The 21,816-nt window shown below is 48.3% G+C and overlaps 2 protein-coding genes across 4 annotated transcripts; both read left to right on the top strand.

Moving 5' to 3' along the window:
* The first annotated feature begins 321 nt into the window (after positions 1–321).
* tmem135 (transmembrane protein 135) lies at positions 322–5,435 on the top strand. The gene is made up of 15 exons (XM_057054096.1): positions 322–584; positions 1,042–1,169; positions 1,511–1,603; positions 1,700–1,733; positions 1,843–1,908; positions 2,027–2,073; positions 2,149–2,190; positions 2,270–2,434; positions 2,507–2,576; positions 2,663–2,830; positions 2,907–2,970; positions 3,050–3,126; positions 3,198–3,296; positions 3,823–3,890; positions 4,028–5,435. The coding sequence occupies exons 1-15, from the start codon at positions 447–449 to the stop codon at positions 4,161–4,163; spliced, it is 1,395 nt and encodes a 464-aa protein (XP_056910076.1). The 5' UTR covers positions 322–446; the 3' UTR covers positions 4,164–5,435.
* Positions 5,436–5,581: 146 nt separating this feature from the next.
* On the top strand, positions 5,582–16,249 carry ltn1 (listerin E3 ubiquitin protein ligase 1). 3 transcript variants are annotated; one of them, XM_057054095.1, is made up of 33 exons: positions 5,582–6,090; positions 6,285–6,491; positions 6,631–6,729; positions 6,848–7,078; positions 7,154–7,206; positions 7,305–7,485; positions 7,576–7,749; positions 7,830–8,020; positions 8,112–8,253; positions 8,327–8,581; positions 8,707–8,805; positions 8,836–9,018; positions 9,111–9,314; positions 9,385–9,426; positions 9,514–9,703; positions 9,787–10,026; positions 10,136–10,289; positions 10,362–10,512; positions 10,657–10,867; positions 10,946–11,102; positions 11,230–11,343; positions 11,433–11,560; positions 11,637–11,772; positions 11,918–12,062; positions 12,182–12,395; positions 12,481–12,718; positions 12,794–12,862; positions 12,967–13,153; positions 13,270–13,435; positions 13,509–13,732; positions 14,073–14,267; positions 14,409–14,576; positions 14,692–16,249. In XM_057054095.1, exons 1-33 carry the CDS (start codon positions 6,049–6,051, stop codon positions 14,752–14,754), a joined length of 5,253 nt encoding a protein of 1,750 aa, XP_056910075.1. In that variant the 5' UTR covers positions 5,582–6,048; the 3' UTR covers positions 14,755–16,249. The 3 variants fall into 3 exon arrangements, with proteins under 3 accessions (XP_056910075.1, XP_056910074.1, XP_056910073.1); XM_057054094.1 differs by having other exon boundaries at positions 8,707–9,018; positions 13,512–13,732; XM_057054093.1 differs by having other exon boundaries at positions 8,707–9,018.
* Positions 16,250–21,816: the final 5,567 nt, after the last annotated feature.

Here is a 21,816-nt window from a genome sequence, read left to right as displayed (position 1 = left end):
GGCATATTGAGGATGAGAAAACAAGAGTTACACCTTTTAATAACTGAAACTGATTGTTTCTCGGTTTGCTACAGTTGGCTACATGTTTCTACATATATTTATTTAGTGTTATTAATAAAGAATAAGGCATCACGGAAAGGAATGAATGACTGATGACTTTATTAATAACTGTTTCACAATTCAAAATGTCTCCGGTACAATTTGTTTTTAAAGAAAAGGTTGATTAACAACGATAATACAGTCATAAAAAATCTATTAATCATTATACCATCTTTGTGTGGAGGGAGGGGCGGGGCTTGTCACGTACGTTTCGTGCAGACCGTGCACGTGCACGCCCGCGGTGCGCGGTGACGTCTGCTGCGTCGGGGGACGCGCACGTCGGCGCGGCGCGGCGCTGCGTTCCTGCTTCGGGTTGTCAGTCAGAGTGCAGTCCATGGTGTTCAGACATGGCTGTGCTCAGTAAAATACCCCACAACTGCTACGAGATCGGCCACACCTGGAACCCGTCGTGTTTGCAGTCCGCTCTGGACGTTTCCAGAAGTGCTCTGGAGGTTTCTTTCAAAATATACGTCCCTCTTTATCTGGTACGTCAACTCACATCACGTACCTCCACACACAGAGGCTAAAGTTAGCTAAGTTAGCCTACCGAGTTCTGAGAATCCTTGTAAACATTAGCCATCTTCCTCCGAAGGGCTAAGGTCGAGTTGACGGACGTGTGTAAACTCTGGTGAAAGGCCTAAACCTCACATTCATCGCGTTACAAGCTGCAACTCGGCGCAAAAGCTACATTGATCACATTGGTTGGTTAGCAGCAAACTGTAAACATCGTCTGTTTACCTTTCTAAACAAACGCTTGACCACATATTCGTGATCCAGGAAACATAAAATGCGTAAATTGTTACAAGCTTGCACATTTTTAATAACGTCAGAACGCACGTCCAGATCTTCCATTGCACATTGATTGATTGATTGATTGATTGATTGATTGATTGCGCTATTGGAGTGTGAACAGTTGCATCTGTCATTGTCACTGAACTGCAGATTGCAGCAGTGCTGAGGAGAAGGAAGAAGGATTATTATTTAAAAAGACTCATCCCTGAGATTCTCTGGTCCACCACCTTCCTCACCGCCAATGGGGGTCTCTACATTGTTTTCTTCTGCATCCTCAGGTTAGTCGGTCCAATAGATGGAATCATGTGGAGTTTGGATCAGCTGACGTGTCCGACTGCTTCGATGCAGCAACTTAATATTTGTTGAAACAGATGTTGTTGTTTTTTGCTAATAGTGCCCATTTTATTTGAAGGCTGCCTTTATAATCTGAATATTCCACCAAGCAGATGCTTCTTTAACACTGCTCATTCTCTACATCCACCTCGGCTTTTCAGATCTTATGGATGTGTAGGTTAACAGGAAGGAAAACCAGCCTTCCTGTCAGCCCTGATGGGGCCTGTGAATCCATCTGCCCTTCAGTAACAGAAAAACCCTGATGCCACTGTATCTCTGACTCCAGGAAACTGTTGGGGGGCTTCTACTCCTGGTCTCTTGGGTTCGGCTCGGCGCTGCCTGCTTCCTATCTCGCCATCCTCGTGGAGCGCAAGAGCAGGTGAGTTTCCTGTGGTGGCTCGGACGCTGTCCTCATAAATATTGACTGTTTTGTTGGGAGCTCGTATAATCCTCACTTATACTCCCCCTGATTCAGGAGAGGACTGTTGACGATATACATGGCCAACCTTGTAAGAGCATTTCCAGTCTCTTGTTTGTTTTAGCAAATACGGTTAAAGCTGTATTGTTTTTACCACAGGCCTAAAATTTAAGCTGCTCCGTGTCTGTTTGTCTCGTCAGGCCACTGAAACTTTGTTCCGGATGGCAGCGACCCGCGGCTTCGTCAGACCCGTGAGACACGGAGAGGTCAGTAGATGCACGAGATCTAGTGGATCTAAACGTGCCCCATGATCTGCTGGACTGATGATAGAAGACTGCTGGAACTGTCTTAACGTGCTTCCCTGGAATAATGTCCCCCCCCCAGGTGCTTCTGTTCTGCGTAACTGCTTCACTCTACATGTTCTTCTTCAGGTCAGAACTCTCTGAAATCTCAGCAATGTCCGTTTCCACGTATGACAAAGGTGAACGTTGTGTTCTGTCCCGCAGGAGTCGAGACGGCCTCAAAGGCTTCGCCTTTTCCGCGTTGAAGTGAGTCGGCCGCGTCCCGGGCGCTGACTTTGACCCCTTTGCTTGAGTGTTCTAACAGTGGCGCTCGTGTCCGTCTCAGGTTCATCATCGGGAAAGAGGAGCTTCCCACTCACGCCGTCGTGGCCGAGCATGGCAGCTCGAGGGCGCCGGACAGGACGGCGCTCGCCGTGGAGGGCGGGGCCAGGAGGCCCGGGGCCGGGAGGAGGACGCTGCGGGCGTACACCAAAGAACTGCTGGAGTCCATGTGAGGGCTGCTCACGCAACCACCGTTCCCTCCGTCTCCAAAGCTCTGACTTCTTCTCCTGATCATTTGTAGATGCACAAAGGGTCCCAGACACAGGTGCTGCAGACATCACCATGACAACTGCATCTCCTACTGCATTAAAGTGAGTCACCTCCGTCCAGCGGGCTGCGTTTGCTTTAGATCTCGTCCTGATGAAGGAGCGTTTGGTGAATGTTCTGTCTCCTCCAGGGTTTTGTCAGGATGTTTAGTGTGGGCTACCTGATTCAGTGCTGTCTTAAGGTGCCTTCAGCCTTCAGACAGATGTTCTCCAAACCCTCACGGATCCCCTCGCTCTTCTACAACAAAGAGAACTTCCAGTTAGGGGCCTTTCTGGGATCCTTCGTCAGCATATACAAGGTTGATCTCCCCTTGCTTCCGGTCTCCATGGTTACTATTGTGGTTTCTTGTATTTACCTGGTTCTCCTTGGCTCAGGTGACCAGCTGCCTGTTGCGCTGGATGCGGAACATTGATGATGAGCTCCATGCATTAATCGCAGGTGTGGCCCGATTCTTCACGCTAAGTAGAATTTTTGCCACGTGACAGTTGTGTCCGTCCGATCCTCTGTCCCTTCCCAGGCTTCCTGGCCGGAACGTCCATGTTCTTCTACAGAAGCACCACCATATCCATGTACCTTTTTACAAAGCTGATGGAGGTAAAACGATCTTGTGTCGCGAGAAACGAGAAGTCGGAAGCAATCGTGACGATTCTGCTCTCTCGTTTTAGACCATGTACTTCAAAGGCATCGAAGCAGGACGCTTCCCCTACTTCCCCCACGCTGACACCGTGCTCTACGCCGTCTCCACTGCGATTTGTTTCCAAGCTGTAAGTGTCACATGCACACCAGCCCCTCCTCCCCCCCCCCCCCCCCCCAGGAGGAAGAACCCATGAGCAGTGCACCCACACACGTACACGTTCCACTTTTATTTTAAATATCTCTATTTGAAGAATTCCAGACCCTTTGTTTTCCGACTCTTCGGCCCCTTATGGCCTATTAATAGATACTTTAATAGAAATAACCTTTAATTCACGACATAATTAGCGATTAAAGCCAGAAATGCTCGCTCTTATTCTGGAATTAATCAATATTTTCATCAGCTTTGTCCCTCCGATGAGACGAGGGTTCATATGTCCTTTAGGTTGTGTATCGATTTGCTCTTGAATATAAGGAGCAGATATTTAAACAACTGCGTGAAGCTCCTGTGGCTCTTCTCCACCATTACCTGCGAGCTTCAAGGCTTCGTTCCACGACTGGGTCAGAAAATGTGGGTCTGGAATTCTCCTTTTGAGCTTGTGTAAATATTCCCAACACAAATATTTGTTTTAGTGAAGATAAATCTACGTTAAACAGGCTGTGATGGAAGTGCAGAACCTCAGGCCCGCATACTGGAAGTTCCTGCTGCGCCTGACACAGGGCAGGTACGACTGGGTCCCCCAAACACGCAGCAAATCCCAGATGGTTATCAGACGTTGTAAATACCAGCTGGTTATTTGGTGAGTTCTGGATCGGCAGCAGAGGACGTGAGATGACTTCCTGTTTCCTGTTCCTCTTGCAGGTTTGCTCTGATGAACAGGCAGGTCCTGGATGTGTTTGGGACTCAGGCCTCCAGAGATTTCAAAGGCTTTGTGCCCAAACTAGACCCCCATTTCACCAGCGTGCTGCTGCCAGGAGCTGACATCACGCTGGGATGATGCTCAGCCATTTAGGGTTGCCTCACCAGAAACTGGACATTTGATCTCTTTGGTTGGAGGAAGTTGCAACAGCTCGGAGCTTTTTACAGGATAACGGATGTTGAGTTTCAGGTGTAACGCTGCACAAGAACACTGACTGGTGAATAGAAATGAGTTAAAAGTGGTTCGTGGAACAATGACAAGCATCCTTTTTTTGGTGCAACAATATTCCTCTTATTCACTGATTGTATGTATTTTAGTTCACCAGTCCTACATTGGTTGTTCTCACTTAGCTCAGTTTGAATTTCCTAAAAAAAAAATAGGTAAAAACTTACTAATCATCATCGTCACACTAGTACCGGTACATGATTATGAATAACCAATCCCACCCTCAGCATTTCTAACTGTACGTTTCTAACACCAGTGAGGATCCATGATGATAAACTATAATGATGCACACTAAAGGTTTTTAAACTCAAACTAACCTGTCTAATAATGCATCCAGCTGCCGTGACACCAGCCCCCCATCTTTAAAATGAATTCAATTATCAGATACGTTGCATCTACTGACGCTGGTTGCCATGGCAGCGGCAGGCTAGAATATAGCATCTTGGTTTTAGTATCGATTTTATGTGAGAAAGGACCACAACTTATATATTTTGAGCAGAAGGAAGCCAGTTGAGATTCTATGAAGGTATGAACAGAAGTCTGCTTGGAAAGAGATAAGAACTTAATTTATAAGTCATAAACCAACACCATTAGCAAACTTTAGTTTTTTAATTTAATTAATTAGTTAATTATTAGTTAATTTAACCAAGATTAAACAACATTTACGGAATCTGACCTTGGCGGCACTCAATTATGCAGTTAATGTTTCACTTATCTTGATTCCTATGCTAATTTTTGAGAGATTTGTTGGCATCTTTAGGAGTATCAGTACAGTATTATACTATGATAATCTAGTGAGACAAAATAATTTTATCATATTTGCTGCTGCTGCATCCTACTGCTCTGTTTATCTTCTACCTCTGGTTTGCAGTAAAGCATTTCTCTCTACATGAGCTGTGATAAAGGTTAGCTTGGGAAAAATGGTCTCATAAAATAAAGTTAAGAATTATAAATGGTCACAACCCTTTGAAGAAGGCCACTGAGTTATCCTTTTCACTCTGTGGTTGCCTATGACAAAGACTTTGCAAAAAACCCACATTGATCATCGAGTTGTTTACTAAGAACTTTGGTGTTTGTCTGACCATCACAAGGAGCTTGTACCTGAATAAAATGAGTTCAATCGGATTCTTTTTAAGTTTTATTTTGGAGAAAATGCCTGCTGAAAGGAACCCTACAATTTCTGTGATTGAATTTCTTGATTGTAAGTATTTCTGCGATGGCGAATGTACTGTTACTTATGCAGAATATCAGTAGGATATTTCATTATTTTGCTGAATTATTTTAAAGGCAAGCGGCTGAGTGAGCACAAGCCTGCTGTGACTCACATCGGACAGTAGGTGGCAGCATTAGACCGATAATCAGCCTCGGAGCGTCTGTTGAAATTTACCCATCGATGTGTCGCCTTGGACGTTAATATTTAAACTTATTGAGTACAGTCACGTAGGACAGGTCACTACGTTATAATAAGAGCCAACTACATAACAAAAACAGCATTCAGTGTATTTGTTTTTGACTTGTTTCCTGCAACTTTTAGGCTGTCAAAGCCTTTGGATAGATGTCTTATTCCTGGTTTATGTTATGGTTTCGCACTCCGCACCAGCAGGGGGCGATAGCCAGGAAAACCTTGGCTATCAGGCCCGGACATATAAACGAAGATCGTAAAACGTCATATGTAATGGCAGGTTGTTACCAGCCTGTGGCTACTACAGCGTGATACTTTTATAATTGACACGTAATCATGGGTGGTAAAAATAAACAGCGGACTAAAGGAAATGTTCGGGTTCGTACAAGTGTTTTGAAATGTAACTTTATATTTGGGTCAGTTGGTAGTAAACGTCTCGCTAACGTGAGCGAGTAGCTAACGTTGTGACTGGGGAAACACGTCTTGTGACTAGTATCCTGACCAGGGTAAAGATATCTTTACCTGTTGTGTGTTTTCACGCCATGTTAACATTCTGGTTTTGTGTCTACCAGCCTTCCAGTAGCAGCCGCGCTGCTGAGGCGCTCAGCCGTGAAAGCGGGGTCATCCCCGGGTTTGTAGGCTTCGACACAAGCGCGAACCTGGACCTCAGTTATGTCCCCGCTGTCCACGGCGTGGACGAGATCGACAACCTCGTAGATGCCGAATTTCGACTGGTGCTCAGAAAGATGTCCAAGAGGGACGTCACCACCAGACTAAAGGTGAACTTTAGAGTGATTCACGTTATGATAACATACTACCAACCTCACCTAAAGCCATCTACACCTTCTTCCATAGGGAAGGTTGTGTTGGTTGTGCTACAGTCTCACTGATTGTTTCATTGTTGCCTGTATTTTTTAGGCTGTGCAGGATTTTGCATCCATGTGCCAGGAGCGGGATTCAGACGTGGTCAAAGGGGTCCTACCATACTGGTCCAAAATCTACTGTAAAATATCAGTGGTGAGACATTTCTTCTGCACGGTCATGACACACACACACACACACACACACACGGGACATTATTTTGTTTGGCTACATGAGGTGCAACTACACAGTAATCTTGGTGTTGCTCAAGCAGGATCACGATCGGCGTATCAGGGAGGCGACCCAACAAGCTTTTGAACAACTGGTTGCGAAGGTGGGCCGCTGCCTCGCCCCGTTTCTGAAGAGCCTGATGGGACATTGGATTCTGTCTCAGTGTGACCCTTACATGCCGTCTGCTTCAGCTGCATGTAAGGCCTTCCAGGCTGCTTTCTCCCCTCCCAAACAGCCAGAAGCTCTCAACTTTTGCAAGGATGAGATCCTTAATGTGGGTAGTAATGGCAGCGGTTAGTGTGGAAAACATGGTTTTGTCTTTACTGTGAGCTGTTGTTTTATGTTGCAGGTCATTCAAGATATCTTGTTAAAGGAGACTGCTGACACCCTCAGTGATCCCCAGTAAGTTAAATACTGTTTCACAGTATTTTCACTGTCTCTCCTTAGATAAAACGATGTTAACTTCTGTCAGCGAGTCACAGGTTCTTTCCTTTCTATAGGAACGTGACAGCTGAGGAGAGAGAAGCCAAATATGTGCGCATGCTGACCTGTTCCCTCCTGGGGGTGAAGAGGCTGCTGTCACTGCTACAGCCGACTGACACGCCGGCCCTGGAGCAAAAACTCTCGGATCTGGTGAATCCTGGGAAGTTTTGGAAGTACAGCAAACACAAAACCGCACAGGCAGGTTGCTGGGAAAAAAGCCAAATGCGTGCGGTGAAACCAAAGAGAGGAGAAGCACCGTGCACTAATGCGTTACGTGCTGTTTAACAGGTGCGAGGGGCTTTTTTCCAGCTCGTGTGTGCTCTGTGTGAATTTACTCCCGCGCTGGTCGTGGCTCAGGCGGCTCTCGTCTGCCCCGCTGTCCTCCTTAACATCGATGACACAGACCCCGCAGTCCTGCCCTCTGTGTGGGAAGCTGTCCTGCACGTTGTGTCCACGGTCCCCGTAAGCATGTGTATACAGTAAATACACCAAATGAGTAAGTGCCATGTTATGTAATCTCATCTCTTTTTTCTCTACTTCAGGATTGCTGGAAACACGTGAATGCTAAGAAGGGCTTTTTACCAAAGCTCTGGGCACTCCTTAAAGAGGGAGGCAAAGGCATGGCTAAAGCCCTCCACCCTAATTTAATGCCGCTCCTGAGCAAACTGCCCCAAGAGGTCACCCATCCCAGCATGGACTTCTACAGCACCTTCTTCACTTCATTCATCCAGGGGTGATTCGCCTGCTTAACGCCTCACCATGATGCCCTTTTTGCCGGGCAGGAATTGCCCCATTAGATTCTAAAACCTTTGTGTTTTTTTCAGTTTGTCAAGTGAGCGAGCAGCCTCCAGCCCATCGGAGAGCGCCGTCATCGTGACGTCCGTGGTGGAGTGCTTGAGGTACTGCATTGTGCTGCACACCGATGAAGATCAGAAGAGCTTGAGGAGCATGCTGATATCGGAAAAGGTGTGTTCATTTTTCCTGGGTAGGCTCACTCCTGTTGTTCCCGTCCTTCTAAAGCGTCTTATTTTCTTTGTAGCTTCTCCCTCTGCTCGAGGAGGCTCTGGGCAGTCCCTCCTTACGGAACGGTCCTCTTTTCCTCGTGGTCACGGAAATGCTTTGGTCTTGGGAGAAAAAGGCAGGCTTGCACGGTGATGAGGCCAACAGCAACAGGGACGTCTTTCAGGCGCTTCTGACAGACTTCTGGAAGGAGGTTGGAATCTTGTTTGTGCGTTACGTCAACACCCAGGAAGCAGATCCGCAAATTTTGGAGGGCATCGCCACCTTGCTGCAGGTGAGGCCTCCTGGGCTACTGGGGTGGTGACCAGTTTCACCTCACGGATCATTTAGAGTCCTGAGTCACCTGTTTCAAAAGGACAGAACATTCTGGAGTCCATAAATTTTACCTTTCATCTCCAGGTAATGTGCCACCCTGAGGGAGGAAATAAAAGGCATCCGCAGAAGAAGAAATCCGTCAGGATCTGTTTGGAAAAGGAAGAAGATGTTGAGAAAGCTGCAGTTAAGGAGGGCGCTGTTGAGAAAGCTGCACAGACGGTGTCGGAGGCTGTAAGAGAGCCAACATTTGGGCCCCTAAAGACTCCGCATTTGGAAGACTTGGTTTGTCAGCTGGTTCAGATGTGCCTGCTGCACGTGAATGACAACAAGTCGGAGACACATCTGGTTTTCCTGTCCCTGCTCTTGCGCTCTTTCCACACACCCAGAGTGTTTGAGGTGAGACTGTTGAAGATCTCTGCGCATCAGTCCGTCACGCCACCGTCAAACACGTGGCCAGGTTTTAACCTCTGAATTTCTGCTGTTGGCAGACGCTGGTGGATGATAAATTAACCGACGGCGAGCGGCAGCCAGCGGTGAAGAACCCAGCCACGCAGTTCCTGCTGGAGCAGGTGGTGCTGTGGCTGAGCGAGAAGGGGCGGACTGACACCGAGCACCTGGTGGAAATTATCTTCAGCTCGCTGTCCTGCTGCAGCCGCCAGGAGACCACTCGCATCCTCAACCACATCTCCATGGTAACCGCGTGAGATGAGCCAGCTCCACGTTTGTTTTTCTGCTCTTCCACTCATATTCTGTGTTTCCTAGATGGAATTACCGTGGGGAATTATTCTGCAAATCATACAGAGGGTGATAATTATGTTTTTACCCATGTTTGTCAAGTATTTTACTAGATTTTGAAGATGTTTTCACTAATTCTGACCGGCACCCTGACAGGCATGTGCAGATCCCACGACTGTTAAAAGCTGTGGTGATTGGCTGAAGGGCTCCGTTCTGGGCGAGCAGCTCCTGGGACTTATTGAGGAGCTGTGCAGGATCGACGGCAGCCCCCCCATTTCCACGTATTCGGCAGGCGATCATCGCTGGGCACTGATCAGTCTGGTTCTCTCTCAGAACCACAACCACGGTGAATAAAATTTCCCTTTTCTACGTTGTTCAGTGTTGTCAAATCCAGATTTATTGATTCTCTCTCTGTTTCTGTTGGAGCAGAGTCTCTGATTGGGGAGGTGTACCTGGAGAAGATGTTGGAGAAGCTCCACATTACTCTGTCCAAGACAAAGAGTTTATCAGATGAAGGCAACTTGCGGCCATTAATCTCCTTCATCTGCGATGTGACCTTCACGTTCTTCTCCACTGTAGAGGACTGCTTTTCATTACTCTCTGCTCAGGATCTGTTGTTTACTGTGTTCCAATTAACTGCCCAAGATCAGACACGCATTCTTCTGACTGGTAGGTGCTGTAAATATCCATACTTGAATATCTAATCCTATATGTGTAATAAATACACATGCTGCTTGTCACCTCAGCTAGATGAACAATGCTGTTTCTGCTTTGATAGACTCCCTTTTACAAAAGCTGTGGGCAGTGTGTAAAGCCGGGGTCCAGTCGCTGGCTCAAGACCCTGAACACAAAGTCCAGGAGGGAAGTTTCTTGCACAGTGTCGCCGTTTGGGTGAAACACCAAATTCTGACCACCTCGCTGGACATCGAAAGGTACCAAAAATTCCATTGTAAAATCCGCTGTACGTCCAAGGTTCACCTCTGAGACTTTGGGTTGTGTTTCAGTTTCAGGGTTTTAGTGCTGGCTGTCCAGACCATAGTGGAGACGGTAGCTGCTTCCAGTGGTCCCGGCTCGCTGCTCCTCGCCCAGTTCCTGAGCGAGTTAATGCCCAGCCAGTCGCAGTGGAAAAAAATCAGACAGGACTTGCCTCTTCAGGTGAGAAGGTCAAGTTTTGAAATTCTCGTTGAGGAAATAAAGCAAATTCCATCTTTGTCTCTTTAAGGACATTTGCTCAGAAGCCGATAAACTTTAATACAGTCGTCCAAATGAAACCTTCTCTTGTGTCGATGTGCTCTTTAGTGGATGAAATCCCCGTTATTGTCCAACCGCTACAGAGGAGTTTGCCTTCAGTCCCCTGTGGACACCTGGACATCGAGATTGTCAGCGAGGCTACCTGCTCACCTGTGTGCCTCTGCCATGTTGGGTAAGGTGGCCCAGCTTTCTGCATCCAGCGTCCCTGAGCAAAAGGCAGCTGATTGTCCATCACGTCAGCAAAACCTCGTTATCACAGGTACACATGAGAGTCTTTTCTGACATAACGAGGGCTGATATTTTTAGATTTTCTTCTATATATTCTCTGGTTTGGCAGTTTCAGAGTTGCTGTATACACTGCAGTGGTGTAAGGAGGTAGGCTATAGCCCTGCTTTAGTGGCCTCATATCACAGCCTGCTCATGGACTGGAGGCTGCCGGGGGGTCTTCACAACCTGCTTCCATTGGAAGATGTGCTGGAGACACTTTACTTAAGGTGAAGGATACTATTTTATAGCAACTGATACATTGTTATTCCTGCCAGTTAGCTTCTAGTTATGAAAGCACTTCAGTTGTTATCTACTCATTATTGTTACTATGTGTGTTGTATTATTTCCCTGTAGGTCAGTGGCAGAGGGAGACCTCTGGTCTCTGACTCTAGAAGACTACATACACGTCAACAAGTTGGCAGAGACTCGGGGTGGAAAGCTGAGGAAGCTTTACAGCAGCACAGACAGGTTCCCAAATTCTTGAGCAACCCAGTTTCACAGTATATTAAAAGTTAATCGTATCCCTCTCTTGTATGTTAAAAGTCCTGTGTGCTCAGTTTGTTGTCAGGTTGGCAAAGCAGGCTGAACACAGTCCAGGTTCTCTGCCCCTTCATGACCCAAGACGAGAGAGAGACCCTCGTTGCTTTGGCTACAAGTGGAATCATCAACTGGCGCGAAACTGACTGTGAGGACGCAAACACACATGCTGACGCTACAGTTCCCGTCTGTTATCCTGGACTACAGGCTCATTTGTGCCGCAGATGTGTACGAGTGTCTGGCGGTTCTGCTGTGCTGCCTCACGGCTGACACGCCGGTGCAGAATGAGGTGTTGCAGTCTGTCCTGGCCACCATGATGGAGTGGAGGAGCAGCAATGAGACCTGCTTCCTCTTTGACAGGTGGCAGGATGCTTTGGTCTCCCTTCCAGTCTTTAATTTGTACCACAGCAGTTACATGTTCATTCCATGGGTTTGCCTTCTTTTAATTCGTCTATTGGCTGACGTTTCTTTGAACGTTTCTTGTGATTTTTATGTTTTTTTTCAGCGATCTGTCTGAAGCAACTCCTCGAGAGTTGAATTTGACAGTGGAAATGATGCGTCTCCTCTCTTGGCTGGTAACTCATCGCCCGACAGATCTCGAGAGCAGCCAGTGGGACTTCTTGCTCTGCTCCATGTTAGCGTGGTTAGAGGTAAAGAGTTCATTCTGCTCATTTTAAGCTCGTTTTGTCTGTGATGTTTCCATTAACGAGTTCTGTGAGGACAATCAGTGTCAGGATAAGGTAAGATTCTGTTTTAATCTTAATTTTAGGTCACTAAAGAGAATGTGAGAAGCCTCTGGAACCCATGGGTGCAGCTGTTTTTCTGTGCGAACGCTGCGCTGGTGACGAGTTTGAACCAGTTCTTCACGACGTCGTCACCTGATGTGCTGCAGAAGCTGCCCCCAGAACTGTCTGGGGAATGGACAGACTTCTTCACAGATGGAATCTACAATGTGATGTTGCCTCTCCCCATCAGCATCACAGGTACGATCCATTCCTGCTGGAGTTCCACCTGAAGGAATCGTGCATAGCGAGTGGCTTGATGTCTTCTGCCTTGTTGGTCCAACAGATGCCTTCTCTGAACCGGATGACCCAGTGTTCCCTTCGGCGGTCCTTCAGTCGCTTGGCCAGGCTCTGGCTTTTGTGCCCGTGCAGAAGCTAATGCACAACAAGCTGCGGCCGCGCTTCGTAGCCGGCCAGAAAACAAATTTACCCGACGGTGTCCAGACGCTGCTCAACACTTTTTGTCCACAGCTTCTGTTTAAAGCCAGACCTCTGCAGATCACCACCTTCCACCTGTTAGACAGGTAAAGGTTTAGTTCCTGTGGTCCTCGGCCTCCTACTTTAATTGAATTCTAATCACATTTCCATTATCATTTCAGAATGATGCCTGAGCTGCCTGCGTTTGACCAGGACCACAAGTTTGATGACGAAGAAGACGAACCTTGTCTGTAAGGGGTTAATCTAGGGATGATCAGTGGATTCCTGGTATAACTGTCAATTACAATATGGCGATGTTTAAAATGTTCTGACGGTTGTGTAATTGTCTGCTCAGCTCTCCGCCGGCATCACTGATGACCATCCTCTCCACTTGTGAGGACCTCTGTGAAAACATCCTATCAGGAGTTCAAGTGGGAGAGTTTGCAGTGGTCCAGCCTCTCAGCATAGAGTACTCCTGCCTCTTAGGCTACCTACTAGCCTGGAAGCTGCTCCTCACTTTCTTTAAATCCTCTCCCACCAATGTGAGACCCCTGATCACCAGATCTTTTTGCTTCTTTAGTTTGTTGTGATTATTGTCCAGGTCATCTCCTTTTATTGTTGTGCCTGAGTGCAGCCTGTCCCCCCTATTTGTCTCCAGCTGCGCGCTCTTTATGCCCAGCACCTGAAAAGAAACACCTCCCTGAACAAGCTCCTGCTGATCCTTTTCAAACTGATGCCTGAGAACCCCGTCTACCCAGGCCAGGGGACAGAGATGAAGGAGAGCAAAACCTTCTTTACGGAGACCCTTTCTCTAGATGTTGAAAGTTAGTAAACCACCCACGAACACTTTAGTTCCTGTTATGGGACATTCTTTTCCTATATTGTGTCGTTTCCCAGCAGAAAGCACAAACGTGAAGTGTGAGCTCCCCCACCTGGCGTGCAGCGTGTACTACAGTACGCTGCAGGACCTGCCTGCCATGGTGCGGCTGTGGTGGAACAGTCAGGAGAAGAGAGTCAGCACGGTTGTGGAGAAGTTCACCGTGAAATACATCAGCCCCGTCCTGTCGGCACAGGAAATCTCATCCGTGCACTCCAGCACTCAGATGTCCGACAGCATGACTGTGAGTTCTGTTATTACTGAAAGTCTGTGTTTCGATGCTACTTCCTGCCAGTCAGCCATCATCAGTCCACAATCAGTCCTTCAAAATGACACTTTTGTTTTACAAATGAATTCAGATGAAATACTAAAAGTTTTCTTTGGCCTAAGTACTCAGAGCTTTTCTCTGACACGTAAACTTCAGCTCTGGGGCTCTGCTGGTTCTCCCGTCTACACACACACACACACACACACACACACAGGAAACGAGATTCTCTGCTCTGATGAACCAACATTGGAGTTCTTTTCACGGCCTATTTGTCCAGAATTGTAAAGCCAAAGCGCGCACCTGTGCTTCCCTGCAGGTCAAAGCTCGCTCAGCAGCGCGGGAAGTGATCGCTACCTACTCTGTGGATGATATCTTCATTGAGCTGGTGATTCAGCTTCCGCAGAATTATCCTCTGGGCTCCATCGCTGTAGATAGTGGGAGGCGCGTGGGCATCGCCTTACAGCAGTGGAGGAACTGGATGCTGCAGCTGAGCACCTACCTCACACATCAGGTGAGAAGACACTTCTAGAACTACAGATGCTGCCTAATGTACACAGATGTAGACGGAGATGGGGAGATGGAGGTGCATCTTCTGGCTGGTACTGGAGTTCATGACGATCTGATGTGATGTTTTCAACATTAACGTGTTCAGAATGGCAGTATAATGGAGGGCCTGACTCTGTGGAAGAACAACGTGGACAAGCGCTTCGAGGGGGTGGAGGACTGTATGATCTGCTTCTCTGTGATCCACGGCTCCAACTACTCCCTGCCCAAGAAGGCTTGTCGGACCTGCAAGAAGAGGTTCCACTCGGCGTGTTTGGTGAGCTGCTGATCTGTGTTCCGCAAACTGAAGTTCTCTGATTATGCGGCCTAGCAAATGTATGCAAACGAGGGTTGCCCTTTAACGCCGCTCTGTTCTCCTCGTCTTTCCTCAGTACAAATGGTTCACGTCCAGCAACAAGTCCACCTGCCCGCTGTGCAGAGAAACCTTCTTCTGAAGGCAGTCGGGCCTCTGATCACTGACACATCTGTGGCTGCTCTCTGCGTTTGTTGTGGGACTGATCTCTGCAGCTGCCGCAGCTGCTGTTCCTGCACGGACACACACACACACACACACACACACACACAGCCCTCCACATCCTTTACGTCTGCCATCGTGTGCCATCAGGTTCATTCCTTTATCTACACTTGGCTTCTTTTATATGAGAACAACTAGCTGATATCTAAAGAGGATAATCGGGCTGCTGCAGTGTTCACTTAAATAAATACACGCGTTGCCTGGAGGGTAAACCCTCTGGGATGTACATTTCAAGTGGATCTGGTCCTGCTGTGCAACCGTTTTCAAGCACACGGGTCAGATTGTGACATTCAGAATGTGCCATCGCTTCACCTTTAGTCAAAGTCGAGCTTAATGAGCGCGTCCTTAAACCATCTGTAATAACCAGAGCGTCCGCTTACAGTTGCCTGGTATTTCTGTACGTTACTGTACGTTAACCTGTGCTAGTTTCCAAGAAAAGCCTGTAATTAGCCCCGGCCCGAGACTGCTGGAAGCAGCCTGCCACACTCATTTATCTTGGGTCTACCTCCTCCCCACGCTGAATAATTTATCTCTTTAATGGAGGCGTGCTCTCATCACAGTTGTTCCTATGGAATTAATTATGACAGATTAAGCATGATCAATGAATTAATCCCAATCATTTGCCCTCTGCGTGTGCGTAGGCACGTGTGTGTGTGCACAAATGTGTATTTGTAATTTATCGGCGTTTTCAGATTTTATCAATATACAAAGCCAGTATCCATCATCATCTCCCCTTGACCTTTTTAATAGCCATTGATCTGTTTGCCCGACATAAATATTTATGGTGAAATCCCCTCACAGGTTTACACACGCACACGCACACGCACACAGCCTCAAATCTATTTGCTCATCTGCTTGATTAAGCAGTGCTGCAGTGGTTCTGAACTCCAGTACAGCTGCCTCTTTTTTTCTTGTTTTAATGTCACCCTCGTGTTATTGTCACCCTCGCCGACAGGGGGCAGCAGAGGTCCAAGCAAGCGCTTCTGGAACGGAGGCGTGGGCGCCTTCAGCCCAACACAGCTTGTTCTTCTTTGTAATGTAAAGACGTGGATTTCTGTACAGAGAGTCTGATTTTTACGGTTCCGGTCCAGATTCCTGCTCGGCTTTCTCTCACGGATGCACTTTTGTCCGAGGAAAACAAAGAAAGAAAGAAAGAAAGAAGGCCCATTGGGGAGCCATCGTTGACCGGGCAGATTAATTGGATGAATAAATTCCTCACCTCGCTGGGATCAGACGGACAGCGTGAGTGGACGTGCACGCCTCAGTGCTCAGGACGCGTGTGCATGTTCAGGCCGGTTGAACGATCGCGCCACTGAAAATGGATCCCCGACGATAATGTGATCGGTTTTGAGTGCCTTTGAGCCGCTGAGCTGGATTTGCAAAATGCTTGAATCTGCATTAAATTCTGACGTGTGCGTCTTGTGCTTCCGTAATGAACCGCCTCGTGCAACAGCTCCTCGTGCACTCTCCATCACACCCTCAGCAGTACCAAGAGTTCAGACCTCAGCTGTCCCACCAAATGAGAGGACCGGGTCCATAGAGGGGAGGGGGAGGGATGTGGGGGGTCAGGTCGTAGTCGTGGCCTTCCCCTAAAAACAGGGATGAGCGTCCCATCCCAGTGGGGTCAGGGGTCAACCTTGCACTCACCCACGTGCCCCCGGATGCGGAGCACCCCAAGAGGAGCCGGCGGATTCAGACGTGCACCCGCTGCAGCCCGGGCTGCCCCCCCCTCACGTCCAGGGAAGAGTGCACTGTCTTTTTAAAGTCCTGAATGACAAACGTTGCCCCCCCCCCCAATGGTGCTATGAGTCAGTGAGAACAGAGACATTAGTATTTCTCAGCTGTCAGCGCCGCCGATAAATGAGCAAGAAACCATCAGATCCTTGTTTTTTGGACAATTAGGTAAAACTTAATTGGCAATTACTTTGATTTGTAATGCTAAAGATATTTAATGGGCTCATTTACTGGCACCACGGAGCAGGATGGAGCGGAGCGACTGGGCTTTAGAGGAAGTTAAAAGAACTTATTTGTCGAGCTGCTTTTGAGCAACGACAGTTTTGCACACGAGAAGTTCGGGAGGGAACTGGGGGGGGGTTCTGTGAAAGCGAACATCTCACTGCCGTTGGAACAAGGCTGGAGCTGTCAGGGAAGAGTGAAGGGCAGGAAGAGCCTCCCTCATGCGCTCGGCAGGCGGATGAGAGCAGATTATGACAAGTTTAAGCGCGAGGATGAGGAGAGAGATGAAGAGGAGGGGGGGCACCGGGAGAAACTGGCTGCCCTCCCCAAAAGCTCTGTTGATGTGACCGTTGTCTGGGGCCAAATCTGGGGCCAACTCATCCCGCTGATAAATGCCTCTGGCTGCGCCGGCCGGGGACGTGCGTGAGCGCCGCTTTGTCTTCTTGTCTGTCGCAGAGAATTCATAACACTCGGCTTTTAGATAACTTCTATCCGCGCTCTCACTGTAAAGTCCCCCCAGGACGGAGGGCCGTTACCGGCTGATCTGCGACATAATTCATTCTCAAGGCGCGTTCGAGCGCCGGCCGGTTTATCTCCGTGACATTGCTGCCACGTGGAGGCCATCTTGGCGAGGGCGCCCGCGCGCTCCTGCTCGCTCTGCTCGGGCGGGAGTACTGAGCTAATGGCTTATAAATAAAACTAATTAAGCTTATGAGAATGAGAAGATATTTCAACATCAATTACTCAGCCGCTGCACATCTAGGACGCGCTGGCGTTTCGGAGGGGGGGGGGGGGGCAGGCGGAGATACCTGAAAGGAGCTACGCCGATGGGCTAATGCTCACATTATGTCTACATTATCTCCCTCTATAATGGAGCCATATCGAGGTAGAAAAATAACAAGGTAATCAATTAAGTTAACCATGCAATTAACTTAATTAATTGCTTGTATGCCCAGGAGTTTTCTGGGGCTTGTGCTGTGGACCCCGACACGGCACAGGCCAGCGATTAGACGGAGGCGTTCGCCGTGCCGCTCCAGTGAGGAGCCACCGAGATTCCGGGCTTTGATCCGACTTTTCTAATCCTCCAGGCCTAAGAGTGACATTTGGGCTCTGAGGAGGCTTGTGTGTGTTTCGGGGTTTTTCTCTGCCATAAATCAACCTTAAAGTCGGTTTCGTAATCTCTGATAATCCCTGTTTACACGTCGGCAGGTACCGGAAACGGGACCCTTCGCCGGTTCAGCAGATTTTGTGATCCATAAATTGGAGCCACAACTTTATCGGACAATAACGGAGCGCATTTCAACAGCTAATTCCATAATTTTTCACCCAACGAGGCTTGTTTACACGTCTGTGTAATCACGCCGACAGCGACCGCGCTGTAAGGAATCATTCATGCAAACTGGACGCTGTGCTTTTAATTACAGGAATCAATCACTTTAAATCTAAATTATGGATTAATTCTGCACTTTATTAATTCACAAAAAGGGAAAAATGCAACAAAAACGCAGCTGATGTTCTGGAAAGTCCACAAATCGGATCCATGGACAGATGCTCTTATTCTGGGATTCCCTGTACGCCTGCACCACAACACGCACAGAAAACCAGAGGAGACACCCTGTTAGCATGGTGTTAGCATGCAAAGCTAACAACCGCTGTCCTGCTGCGACAAGGCCGCGCTGCGACCCCTCAGAAGAGCGCCTGATGAAGCTGGCGAGGGCGACGGCAGGTTCATGTGGATGTCGCCATCGCTCCTTTGAGGCGATCCCGTTCCTCGAGGAGCGCGGAAGCGCTTTAATTTGCTCGGAACAGAGAAGAGCATCACGCAGGGATGAAAATTACAGTTGAATTAACCTGGGACTCGTCGTCACTTCTCTCACAATTAAGGGCTTTTTATATCCGGAAGGTTTGCGGCAGAAGATCATTAGTCATTCCTTCCCCGACACCTTCCTCCTTCTTATGCGGCCTGCACCTGAGTCCTGCAGGTGAGCGAGGAGGTGGTGGTGGTGGTGGTGGGGGGGGGCTCATTTTAATTGAGTCCCCCATGTGTAAGCTTGGGAAGTTCACCCATCGCTCAAACGCACGCGGTCCCTATTTTTAAACGCGCACCTACACGGCAGGAGACCTGCTCTTTAATAGGCTCCCCTGGGTTATGATGCTATTGTTGATTTACTTGCAGGAGACGCAAAGACCTACATAGTCAAATTCACACGTGCGCGCCCACGCACCGCATCTATGCGGGAGCCCCGCGTGCAGCTCTTCCATCACACGCGCCGGCCTTACACGCAACCCACCCAGATGCAAATGCTAAGCCATCCGTTCCCATCGGTGCTTCGCCGTCTGGGTTTAATGCGCCATAAATCAGGAGCGCCAGTGTCGTCGCGGACCTTCAGAGGGAGCAGGTCCGGGTGGTGCGCGTGCTCATCGAGGCTGCGCACGCCTCAACTTTTATGCTTTCATGCAAACCGTCCCCGACGCCGCACGCTCCAGAGACCTGTCCAGTCAGCGAGGCAATAAAAACACGGTTGCTCTTAGCGTCGTCTTTCCCCCGTTTGATGTATGGCGAGGGAAGTTTTTATGGAAGCCAAACGCTCTCGTGCTGGTGGAAGTTAAACCAGGACTCCCGAGACCCGGCGATTCCTCGACTGGGCCGAACTCGTGCAGAGAAAATAGTTCCAAAGTCTGAGGTAACAGTGTGGCCGTTGAGAGGAGCATAAAAATGGCTGTACTGGGATAATTGGGATAATAACTAACCTGTTTCATCCCAATTATCGTATTTCTTTCAGTTTCTTTTCAATTTCTCGGTTTTTCAGTTCCCTTGTGACCGTTTCACTCCCATTTTGAAAATTATTTTCTCTTTTACAGATGCAAAAGGACTAAATTAATCAGGTTACCAGGTGCACCAGTGAAGACGCCCCAGTGTCGGCGGTAAATCTGATTTCTTCTCATTTTTTAATTAAGGGGCAGAAAGACATCCAATAAATTTAAATTCCCATCCCAGTTCATCACAGCCGTTACTGCTGTGGGACGGAGACGGAACGTCCCTCTTTACCGTAGAACTCGAGGAAAACTAGATGTTACGTATGATCCCACACTGGATGATATAAAGGCGGGGCAGACGGGGCCTGGGGTGGGGGGAGGGGTCGTACAGGTGAGACTGGGGGCAAGGACCCAGAGTGGGAGGAAGGAGAGACAAAGACCACCTCCTCGGGATGTGCTTACACCAGCTGTCTGGTCTCCATGGCAACAGACAAATGATATATAGAGGATGTTAAACATCCTTCAGGTGCATCGAGGTTCTGCATGTTTGGCTGTTTTGTCTCGTCGGGTGTTTGCTGGATCCCAGAAGGAAGGTAAACCTACGTGAGTGTGTCATGAAGGGCGCCTCTCGACAAACCTTAATGGGACGTCTTTAAGAAATAGAAAAGGGACGGGGGTGTTCGGAGTCATCAGATCAGACGGAGGTGGCTTTGCTGCCACGGAGATAAAGAGGTGGAGGTGTGATGGGGGGGGGGTTGATGCACATCAGTGTTTCCTGACATCTGTGTAAATATTAGGCGCTGCAGCCTCGGGGGCAGATCAGGCGGTTCTGATGCCCCTCCAGGTGCAGCCATCCAGTAAACCCTGGCAGACGTCGTTTAAAGCCCCCCCACAAGAGTTTTAACACCTTTAAACACTTGAACCTCATGTAATTTTCACGCTCTTATCTTAAAACAACCTCCTCAAATCCAGAGCCATTATCCACCATAATCTCTGGATTATTATCACTTGGTAATTTCACCATTATTGGGGCTAAATGATACTTAAACGAAGGCATTACCTCTCTAATTAAACCCAGTGGTACATTTAAAGGGCATTAAGGAACCAGAGCCAGTTTTGGGGGGCCGCCCGTCCCTGCAGCTCTCAGAATCTAGTGAAAAAATGTTGGGCTGACAGAAACCCCCCAAAAATGGTGGCAGATATTGACGGACGGCTGCCTGGGGTCAATAACAATCCTAAACACATACGAGAGCGGCTCCTCTTGTCGGGTCTTTATAGGCAAAGCCGTAATTCGAGACACCGGATCGATGGCTTCGGCTTTCCCGTTCAGCGGGTGGATAAAAAAAACAGCAAATGAGATCTTTTATAAAACGATATCGATCCAGAATCATCATCTCAGATTCAGTTTGATATTGAAAAGAGGAGAAAAAAAACAAAAACCTCTCAGACTTTCAAATTCTTCAAGACCGCACGAAGGTTTTACTGAAAAAGCAGCGACATTTCGGGAAGGGGGGGGCTGTGGGGTTGAACTTTGACCTTTGAAGATGCACCTCTTTGGGTTAACGCCCCCCCCCCCGGCTGCTGGGTTTCTGTCACGCGCCTGGAGACGCTGTTGACTCTGGCAGCCGCTCTATAAATAAGGGAAATTGAATGACACGTAAAATGAGAGTGTTTATTTTCACTCCCGCAGAAGCCGGTGGATTTATTATGCCCTTGACAGCCCCCCCACCGCTGCTCCCTTTTCGTTCCCCTTCATGCTCTTCACATTCCTACAGCACCCCCAGCAGCCACCGCCAGGTTTGTTTGAGAATTAGAGCAGCGCGCCAGCATTCAATAATGTGACCCAGCAGGACTCGCTCAAATGAAGACGCATCTCCGACTGGGTCCAACATCTGCTTGATATGAGCAGAAGCTCTTCCAGGTCACGGACCCGGGGGGGGCTCCTCTCCCCTGGCGCCGAGAGGACGTTAAAGACGGATTAATTAAGGTCTTTGCTCCACAACATCCAAAACCTCATTTTCACACGGGGGGATTTTAATATCCTCTCCACAGTTTAGTGTTGACAGGTGATCTCAGCTCCGACTCGGCTTCTCAGCCCCCCCCCGAGTTTCTTTTAATCTCCTCCATTATGTCCCTTATCTCCGGAGCCCATTACCAAGCTGTTACCAAGATTCTGCCACTCTTCATGACGCCGTCCCACTCTGCCTCTAGTTTTCTGCTGATGACATCTTGATTTCTATCATTAAACACACAAGGTGTGATTTCCACA

This window comes from Takifugu flavidus, chromosome 14 (assembly GCF_003711565.1).
Source record: "Takifugu flavidus isolate HTHZ2018 chromosome 14, ASM371156v2, whole genome shotgun sequence".
Lineage (NCBI taxonomy): Eukaryota > Metazoa > Chordata > Actinopteri > Tetraodontiformes > Tetraodontidae > Takifugu > Takifugu flavidus.
Note: the sequence above shows the minus strand (reverse complement) of the source record. Positions and strands in the feature narration are given on the sequence as shown.